This window comes from Verticillium alfalfae, genomic scaffold, assembly GCF_000150825.1.
Source record: "Verticillium alfalfae VaMs.102 supercont1.13 genomic scaffold, whole genome shotgun sequence".
Classification (NCBI taxonomy): Eukaryota; Fungi; Ascomycota; class Sordariomycetes; order Glomerellales; family Plectosphaerellaceae; genus Verticillium; species Verticillium alfalfae.
Window position 1 is genome coordinate 851,811 of NW_003315026.1, and position 10,159 is coordinate 861,969.

General features: G+C 55.0%; 3 protein-coding genes across 3 annotated transcripts; 2 read left to right on the forward strand and 1 right to left on the reverse strand.

The window, feature by feature from the left end:
* Window positions 1-329: 329 nt before the first annotated feature.
* Window positions 330-1,434, reverse strand: VDBG_08877 (carbonic anhydrase; the record flags this gene model as incomplete). The annotated part of the gene is made up of 2 exons (XM_003001035.1): window positions 330-697; window positions 987-1,434. The coding sequence occupies 2 exons, from the start codon at window positions 1,432-1,434 to the stop codon at window positions 330-332; spliced, it is 816 nt and encodes a 271-aa protein (XP_003001081.1).
* Window positions 1,435-5,480: 4,046 nt separating this feature from the next.
* On the forward strand, window positions 5,481-6,436 carry VDBG_08878 (hypothetical protein; the record flags this gene model as incomplete). Its single annotated transcript, XM_003001036.1, has 2 exons — window positions 5,481-5,541; window positions 5,678-6,436. 2 exons carry the CDS (start codon window positions 5,481-5,483, stop codon window positions 5,710-5,712), a joined length of 96 nt encoding a protein of 31 aa, XP_003001082.1.
* A 190-nt stretch (window positions 6,437-6,626) lies between these two features.
* VDBG_08879 (hypothetical protein) lies at window positions 6,627-7,430 on the forward strand (the record flags this gene model as incomplete). Its single annotated transcript, XM_003001037.1, has 1 exon — window positions 6,627-7,430. A coding segment is annotated over one exon (147 nt), but the record flags the coding sequence as incomplete, so codon positions are not given.
* Window positions 7,431-10,159: the final 2,729 nt, after the last annotated feature.

Below are 10,159 nucleotides of genomic sequence, written 5' to 3' on the forward strand. Positions count from 1 at the left end.
CGACAAGTGGTGGAGCAAAACATGACAAGGGGTCTAAAAACCCCCAAAACACATGTCAAGATGACGTTCATCTTGAGAGGGACAAGGAGAAACCCTCCACCCACCACCGACCACCGCCCACCGATGCAACCACCCGCTCACCCGCCCAACCACTTACTCGCTCTCTGCCGCAAACTCCGGCGAGAAAGCCGCCCATGCATCCGTGACCGGCGCCCTCGTGAACTCCGCCCTCGTGATAATGTGAGAGGAAAATATAGATCAGGAAAAAGATGATGAACAAGAAGAAGAAGAAGAAGAAGAAATCACAGCAACCAGAGAGGCCAACTCCCTTACAGAGAGTTGCAGGCGTTCTCGATGAGGTTGATCTCGCCGGGGAAGTTCTGGGTGATGCGCGAGTTGAACTTCATGACGCTCTTGGCCCTGATGTAGTTGGCGAGGTCAATGTAGACAGGCTGCTTGACGACGTTCCAGGCAATGTTCTGGGTGCAGGGAGGGGTAGTCAGGGAGCCCGAGTACTGGAACACGGCGGACTTGGCGAGGTGGTTCTTGAGCTCGTTGAAGGACAGGGGGCCGGTCTTGGTCAGGGTGCCGGGGTCACGGATGTCGTTGAGGTTCTTGAAGACATTGGGCCAGAGCTTCAGGGCCTGGCTGGCGTTGCCAACCTCAATGAGGAAACCAACGACGGAAAGGGACGCATCTGCAAGGAGCGTGTCAGGTGGGTGTGCATGCCAGAGAATGTACTGGTAGGTGGTACGAGGAGTAGGGTCAGGGGGCGAGGGGTCCCGGGGTCTTGGCACCACTATATATGATATAAGGTGGCCATGCGCGTAAGGGAAAGGGGAAAGGGGAGATAGCTGTGCAACAACTTAAGGTTACAACAAATTAAGGTTGCACAGCCCCGAACCACAACCACATGGTCTGGACGGAGACCAGGAAGCATCCGAGTGCGTGATATACAGGAGGAAATAAAACAGTGTCAGACTTACCGGCAGCTTGGAAGACAAAGTGCACCTCCATGGGGTAGTGCTCGCTGTCCACGCGGTGCTCGCTCGGCGTGTGGAAGTGGAATTGGACGAGGTTATACGTCTTGCCGCTGCGAACCAGGGTGCCGTTAGCAACAACCTCGACGGTGCTGCCCAGGTTCAGGAACTTCGCGCCCGTGTTGGGGACCGTGTCAATGTTGAAACCGAGGCTGCTGCCAGCCACCGTCTTCCATTCCGACGAGGCGAGGTTGATGGGGCTTTGGTTCTTGCCCTTGGCACAGTTGATGTTACCAGGGGCCAGAGCGTGCCAGTTTAGCGGGCCATCGAGCTCGTTGAAGCCGAAATCGGCAACGTGAACCTCGTCGACGCTCCGGGGAAAGAAGGTTGTGCCGTGGTCGCAGATGGCAGCGGCCAGGCTGGCCAGGGTGGCGAGAGCGAAGAAGGACTTCATGGTGAAAAGGGGGATGATGAGGCTTGAGAAGTGGTTGAAGGAGTATGGACGGCGTTGAAGGATGAGCAAGAGACGTGAGCCAGAGCCACAAGAACAGAGAGATGCAGTTCAAAGAATCTGAGAAGAGAAGAGGAGCTGTGCGAGATGTTGCGTGATGAGGCAGTAGCACAAACGTCTCCAAGCCGCGGGTTCACCCCAGGGTTTTATACCCAAAAGTCTCCGCGCTGTCAACATCATGGCCATGCTGCCAGCGGCACGGCCATGCATGGCCAGAGACGGCATGTTGCAGTCGACGCTGTGGGTGACAGGTCGTCGATGAGTGCCGAGTATGCCAAGTCTCTTCTGAGGGGCAGGGTCGTATCGGAAAGCCCCAGGGGCCGGAGGGACGGGAGAGAGGGGTGTGGTCGATGGAGAATATTTCGCACTCGAGATCAGGGATTCGACATCGATGGGATCGCGCTGCGCCCGCCATCGGCTTCGGGCGCACGAGGGCTCGCGCTGTGGCCAAAGAGGCAAGTGCAAGGGCTGTCGGTGCCGTGATCCGGTATCAGCCAGGCTGCTTTTGCGTGTGCCAGCACGTCAGCTCAGCTGAGCTTACTCGCCTACCCGTGTCTCTCTCTCCCGTGGTCGACAAAGAGGCCTCAACCAGGCAGCTGAGCCGTCTGATGGCAGGCAGGACGGGAACATCTCGAACGTCGTTGTTCGACTCTTGGTGAGCGTTGGTGGTGGAGTAATTGCTGTTGCAGCGTATTCGCATAGCATTGGTGGAGAAGCTTTTTTTTGTGTGCCCTTCGTTCCAGGATGATTAACCTTGAACCAAACTATCCGAGTCCAGAACTACCTACCTAGGAAGAGACCCCAACCCCGCGCCAACGCAGTGCGATGAGATGAACGACCCCCCGTCAACTACTTACCTTAAGCGGTATCATGGAATGCTTGGCATCCAAGGCACCTACGTTCGGGAGTGGACATGGGTGAGCTCGTCAGCGCTCTCTGATGTGGCTGTGAGGCTGGCTGACCGGGGCCACGTACGGATTGGGACAATCCCCCCCTCCTAGTATCGCCAGATCTTGGCAGAGCGCCGGAGCCAAGACACCGAGAGTGCGGTAGATGAAGCTTATGAAAGTTGTCGTCGCAAGAAAACTACTCGAAAAGACAGACTCGCAGGGGTTGCTGTGTTGAGTTCATTTTCTTCGTCGGTTGCAATATATTGCGAAGGAGGCGCGGTGAGTCCGTAGGCAACTCCACAACCGCCCACCTCAGCCGGCTTCACAGCTCGGCGAGAACGACGTCCTGTCGTCAGCGCACGCGCTGGGCACATGACTCTGTCCTGTCCTCGCCCCCAGGCACCTCGCCTCTCGCGGAATCTACTTTTGGGGGCAGATTGGTGCCTTGCAGGTCTACGACCAGACCAGCAGGCTGCAGACCGGGTCAACGGCACTGACCAGCCCCTATTCGTCCCATGTCGGAGAGCTCCCAACGAGCTCTCCAATCTTTCAGACAAGAAAGGCAAGCAGGGCATTCTGGGACAGGACTCCCGGATTGCTGGGATTGCTGAGGTCAGCAGAACCGTTTCAACTAACCTTTCCTTAACCAGTCTCCCTCGTCCAGTCGCGACCATCTAGCAAGCTTACCTTACTAGCTTAGGGTACCTCGATCGAAATATCGGTCAGGTAAAGTGATGCAATGTAAGCAGCCTCCTATGGAGTTTGGTGCCTCTCCATAGTCGCGCGCTTTCCTAGCTGTTGTGCTCGGACGGTACGGCTAGTCATCCGCCATCATCGTACTCGCGTTGTCAATCCTGCCCTCCATTGTCGCGACTCTGACCGGTCGGCGTCGAAGGCGAAGTGTGAAGTGAGACATGCTTGTCACTTGACGGTCTCGTGTGAAGTAGAGTAAGCTTCTCTTGGCGACCGGTCAAACGGGCTGTCAACGCCACACGTGGTGGGGAACAGCACGGTTTGGTAGAACTGCTGGACTCTTTAGCGCCAGCTCGTGCTTATGCTGACATTCATGTTTTGTTTTCCACTCTTTCGCTTCTTCCCTGACATGCACATGCGACCACTGCAGATGCGGCGGGCAACAAGGGTCGCCAGTGGTCAGCACAAACACCGGGACACATTCCCGGCCTCGGTACCCCACTGCGGCTGGATCGGCCGGGCTGGCCCGAATCTTCACATCTTCATGGACCTGTCGAATGGAAGGTCGGGCGTGGCAATCATGGGAATCGAGGAGGATTTGGAGGCGCCATATCCTGCACGACGGTCCCGCGCCACTCGCGCCGTCGCCGTCATCAGCTCATGCCCAAGCTTCCTGCCGCAGCAGATGTGTAACTGCCTTCCGCTTTGGGACTCCAACACGATGTCACGGGTCGTCGGATGTGAGAGTGGCTTCGAAACGGAAAAAAAAGCCCAGGCAGAGCAGCAGGCCATTGGTGCGGCGGCATCTCTTGGACTTTACCGCGTCTGGCCCGCTCCCCTGGCGGCTGCCGTCATCCTTGTGTGTCTGGCAAGGCTGTCTTTTATCGAAGCGGGTGCTGACATCTACGCCGCTGGATGCCCATGTGAACTTGTCGTCTCACAGGTGCAAATGAGAGGCAACCATGGCCGCCGGGAACGCGGTACAATGCTGAATGATGCATCACAGGAGTGCCTTGTTTGGTCACGGCCGGGACAAACCGGGGTCCCTTCAGGCGGGCGCTGGTTGGGAGTAAGGCCATTGATGCGCATTTCTCGCTCGCATCTCGCGTCTGGCGCATTGTTGCGTCACGAGAATCTGAGCTTGCGCCTCAATTGTGTTGTGACCTGGCCGCAGGCTTCATGAAGGATTCGTCACAACGCCAATATCAGGCGTCCGCATGATGAGCCATTTTGGCAAGTGTTCTGGATTTCTTGAAAGAAGATGACCGCCGGTCATACTGAAATCTGACCTCCCTCTTTCGGTCCAAAGTTGCCATAAACCCCCAGCTCTGTCGAAGGCTGTTGGTCATGGCAGTGCTTTTATTCAATGTGTTGTAGCAGTCGCTGATTCTGCCGTTTACGTCAGGTTGTCGAAGTGTGCGCAATAGCTTCTGGTTATGCTTACTGCTATGGCCAATGGCAACTCTTCCTTTCTTTCGAGTAGCCGTCATGTGGAGGGTGTGGTCACATCACCGTCGGCTCTCGAATGCGGCATGTAGAAGTCTCGCAAATAACAGTCCCCGTCGGGGTCGTTTTGTTCTGCTGCCCACAACAGGGAAGAAAGAAGCCCGAGAGAAGTATCGGCTGGTCAACTTTAAGGTGTCAATATTCTTTCCCAGGCAGTCAGATTGTGCCTTGTGCCACCTACTTGGTCGCTGGAGTAGTCCTCGAAGCCCGATGAATAAATTTACCAATCAATTACATTCGTCTTCATGGTTGAATGATACTGCCCGTGTCGAATTTTGTTATATGACGCCTGCTTATCTCATGTGTTTCGGCGAGTAGCAGCGTCTGACTGTGATCGAGCATGACGACCACCTGGGTCGTCAACGTTGAACGCGGTTGAGGTTCAATTGACGGGTTACACAAAGGCTTTAGTCAGCTCACAAAGTAATTCTCATGGATCACATGCTTCCCCCCAGTGTTGTTGTTGTACCGTCTCAAGAGATTGAACTGCTAGGTAGCATAGCCAGGCCATGTCCGACACTCATCATGACGGGTGCCGAACGTGGCTTGAAGGCAAACGTTGCACAGAGATATCTGAGAGCTCGGATGATGCGTCGAAGTCGAGTCCGACCTCGTCGAGGTGCCGTGCTTGGCAAGGTTGAGGAATGTTCGGCGCCTGTCTTATGCTTATCGACGAGTCGGGTGTTGAGCATGCAGTGAAGCTCCCGAGATATCGTGCGGTCACAATCTGACCTCTCACGGACCCGACATTGTAAAATCCACAGCATGGCTTGTGCGGGGCCGTGACACGGCGATACTGTGTACCAGCCCACCCATGCGTAAACTTGGTCGGTGCCACGTCTACGTACCAGAATAAATGCCTTTGGGCACGTTCGAATCATCAGATTCCGTGGCGTCAACATGTCCTTCTCTGAGCCATGCTGCCGATGCTCCTTTGGGGAATCGCTCACTTTGCTCCATTGTGGGTTCGTTCAGAGAGAACTTCCGCTGCATCATGCATTGATGTCAAGGTAGTGAAGGAAACTCAAAGCTCATGATATTCATCAGGAGGCATGCAACTTCTGAAGACTGAGTGCCCGCCTCGTCATCCCCACTAGGTGAAAGAGCGCCGAGCCTGGCTCTTGAGTCGTGAGGAGCGCGATTCTGAGTTCAGTTGAGTGTACGAACTCTAGAGGAAAGAGGTTGCATGTGAGATCCATGTCTCCGACTTTCCCGATTTTAGCACGTCACCCAGTACTAGACCACCTGCTAGAGCTGATGTTTCATCCGACCCCCTGGCAGGTTGCGACCTGGCTGCTGTGGGAAGATGAGGAGGCTAGACAGTGCCTCCCTTCACTGCTCTGCTTGAAGGCCCAATACAGGTCGCGCATTGCCTCCACAAACAGTCCTGATACGCTCGAGAAAAAGGGCCCCTCTCCCGTTAGAATACTGACCCTTGGGTCGATTTCTCATGATCGAAATGTCCTCTTTTCTGTTGTAAAAGCTTACGAGCCGATTCATCATGGTGGCCCTTGCTGCGGGCCTAGAAGTGCCGGAATGAAGCCTCCTTGCATACGCGTCTTCACTAGAATCCCAAGCATGGCGCCCGAACCGGGTAAGGTGGCAAGAGGTCAGGCCATACATGCACACGCACGCACACCGGAGTCTGGGTGCGCACAACAACAGGCCGTCAAAAGATGGTTCAGTCGACGAAGAATATCTTCAGAGTGTCCGACATGAGTCTGGCACAACCCTGCCTGCCCGTAGAAGTTGTCTGGCAATGCGCGACAAGGTTAAGAGACTTGATCGGCTCGTTCGCCTGGCGACGGCTTGTTTGCGACCATGCCAACATGGAAACTTGTCCGTCGAGCGTGGACTTCAAAGAGACGAGATGCAGGGCGAGAGGCCCAAATATAGGAAAAGCCCACGGACTCAAGCTCCCTGGCCATATAAGAACTCGAGGCCTATAATGTCTACTCCCGGTTGATGACACGTGGGTCGAGCTTTTATTGAGCCGTCTGTCGTGGTTGCATCCACTTGGTGCTCGAACCTGTGCGATTAATAGGCGCTGCCTTGGAGGTGCCCGAAAACGCGCTCATATACCTCGATAGCTGCCACTGCTAACAAAGTCTAGATGTACAGTGTGGTGGGGTGACGTGAGAGCCTAGTAAAGCGAGCCGATGCAATACGAGGTTCCGTCGCCCTGCCGCTTGCAGAAGGCAGATTTCGGATGCTGTCGGCCTCCGTTGTTACAAAGGACAGGGGAAGGAACATGCTGATCGAACGGAACGTTTGAAAGCCCGTCAAAAACTCGCCCCTCTGGCTATACGAAGAAGCGCCGTTGCAAAATGACGATCAGTACTCACAAAGGCAAGAGCCGACCGACAGAATATGGATTGCGAGGCGAGCAGTGCATGTGTTGGTTTTCAGATTTTCACAGGGGGACGCCGATTAGAGAGAGAGAGGAAACCAGGAAGCCTCAAGCTCCCTCGACAACAGCAATCACAATTGCTGCTGGTGCAAAAGCTTCTCGCATGGCAGGGAGGCAGACGCAAAGGGCTTATACCTCATCTTACAAGATCACCTATTGATTGGTGATGGTTCTCCTGCATTCGACAGCAGGGAGAGAATGCGGACAGACAGGGTCTCAGTGATCTCTCGGGTTCGTGTGGAAAGTCCGGTCCGTCAAGTTGCCGTACTTCTACATACGCAGTAGCGTGGGAAACGGATCCCTTTGATCAGGATCTCGACAAGGTACCGGTACCCTTGGTGGAGACGCGGCGTGCGTTGGGTGTCAGGGATCTCTTGGCCGTGGGCTTTGTATGGTTTCCCAGTGTTTCCCCTGGTGTTCCTCTGCGTCGATTCATCTGATGGCCAAGTGCTCGTTAGTCCCGCCACAGCCAGCCCCTGTCGCGTCCTGTCGGGTTAAGGAGGCCAGATCAGAGACAAAGGACAGCCGCGCGCTGCTGCCGCCGAACATGTCAACGAAGGTTCTTGACAATGATCAGACAGTCTCTCACTAGCTTCATCTCTTGAGTGTGATGAACGGAGGCGCGGGAGATCGAAATCGTCGCCGAGTTTGATTATGTAGGGCCAGGTCGGGGAATTCTTTTGATGACCAAGTCATGCTCGTGTTAAGGATTGATGAGACGCTGATGGACAGGCAGTACCTGGTTCACCTGGATTGCAGCATCGAGCAAGAGCCTTGCACTGGAACCCCATCAACCCATCTCCCATCCCGACAGGCCCTAGTCTAGCGCCATTCCGATCAATGCCAACTCGAGGGGCTCACGTCCAATGGGAACGCGAGCTTCGCTGGCTGCAGCTTCAACGCGGTCGCTCTTGCATCGTGCAGTCAGCATGGGAGGCAAGACAAGGGGGAGGAGAGTGGAGAGAAGACACAGAAGAGAGAGGAGGAGAAGGGGGGGGGGGGTTCATCATAATGTGTACTGGGCAGGGTGCACTTGAAGTAAGGTACCTAAGTAGGCACCTGTCCATGTACGTGCAGCATAGGTGGTTCAGTCCATACAGTATGAGCGTCCTACATGTCTGAAATGCGATAGGTAAATTTCCCTGTGAGAAGACTGTGAAAACGGAGGCGAAAAAGAGCGATAGATTCGGATGACCAATGAAGCCTGTGCTGTGGCAGTTTCATTCAGCAACAACAGCCCGCCTCTCAAGGGCAGAAGCCGCGACCGACCGGCCGGATGATTGCGAGCAGGCGTCTCGAAGCTGATCATCAGGTACAGTGCACAAGTTCAGCGAAATAAATAAAAGGGGGCGCTTGCGCAAGCGGTTCACCATTTTGTCGACACTAGATCGTTAGCACCATCTCGTCAATCGATAGCTTTTCGACACAGGCACAGGCACAGGCCGAAATAGAGTACGGTGCTCCACTGATGACCGTGTCGCGTCTGTAAACACCAGCCGGGTGCGCGCCCTGTGCGAGACCCCCCAAAGGAGCGAGGCGAGCATGCTAGACTTCCTACCTACCACCCGTGCCGTCCTAGGCAAGTTCCAAGCCAGCAAGCGCAAGCCAGGCACCACTGTGGCCGGCGGGCGGAGAGTAGGAAGCCTGCTCTCGCACTACATAATGTCTCACACATGGTGTCAGGGGCGGGCCACTGAGAAGTCGCACAGTGTCGCTGTAAGTGGGCCCCCCTGAGCTCCGTAGTGGCGTAGCAAAGTAGCGTCCCTGCCTGTGATGCAGATTCGCTTGGTCGGCCAGAGGAGCCAGACAGAGACGACACCCAGGCGGGCGGAGGACCACCAAAGAGCAAGGACGATACGGAAACCTTCACAATCTTACCATCTCGACCCCGACATCCGTACTCCTTTCCCCCTTCTCCCCTTTGCGTTTTCGTCCATCATCATCATCGTTGTCAACAACGAAGAGGGATCGTGACTGTTCCTTCGCTCTCCCCCTCCTAGCCTCGTCTCATTCTTTCTTTCGTTCCCCGTACTCCTTTCCCCCCTCCCCCCGACGGCGACCCCCCTCCCCTTTCAAACGTGCCACTCATCAGCCAGACAGTCCTGAATCCGCTCAAAGGTTCTGTCCGTTCTCTACGAATCGCTTCGCCAACAGCATTTGCCCTCTCACGAACCCGAGCGTACCCTGCCAGAACCGTACTGGTCTCCTGTCGTCCATTCTATTTCTTTTCGATCGCATCTTTTATCGGCTCTACAGCGTACTGCACCATTGCCATCCATCCTCCCTTTCTGTCTTCTCCGTGACGACGTAGAACACCGACATCTGCCCACACCACCCATCTCTTCCGACATTTGCGAAGCTCCTCCACCAAGGCTCTGTCCTTGTCTATATCAGGCCTGTCAATATTTTTGAGAGATCCTGTCCCTCATTCTGCTTGGGTATCCAAACAATCAAAGCGTTCTTGCCCTCCCACGTGCTTGAATCACTTGAGAGCTCCTGAATCAGTTTGGCCATCGACGGGTCATCTCGCCACCAGTCGGGCGTCAGACCTACAAAAGTTGTCGACGGTGACGGTGGGATTGCTCGTAACAGTCCAAATCGACACCATATAACCACTCGTTCTTACACACTCCTCCTACCCCCTTTCGGCCGCAGGCGACCTTCGATTCATCAGACGTTACTCGCCTTTCACTGTTCAAGCAGAGAAGTAACCGCAACCACGACAGGCTCGATCCAGGCCTCGTTGTTTCTTTTCCTCAAGGTTAGCAACCCCCGCCCTCCAGTACCCCAGATTTCCCAAACGCGAGGAATTCTGTGCTACTCTGTTTTCCTTCTTGAACTTTCGGCTGACCTGCTGCGCGCCACAGATTGCCCTCCATCTGGCTCTCTAACTCACATTGATCGGTACTCGCAGCGTTACTATCCGCAACCCCGTTCTTTGTGAGCCCAGTCGGACAGGTCCACATTTGCCTCTCGACGGCTAAGAAAGGAATTCTTGTTGTGACCTGTTGTAAACTTGTCAGGAATATGGCTGCCTTGGTCCAGACCTACCCCCAACAGACTAGCACCGTTACCGTTCTCCAGGCTAGGCCCACAGCCAACAATATGCTTCCTTCTCAAGCTCATGCTAATCAGCAATACATGGCTGGCCAGCAAGCTCAGAGAAATT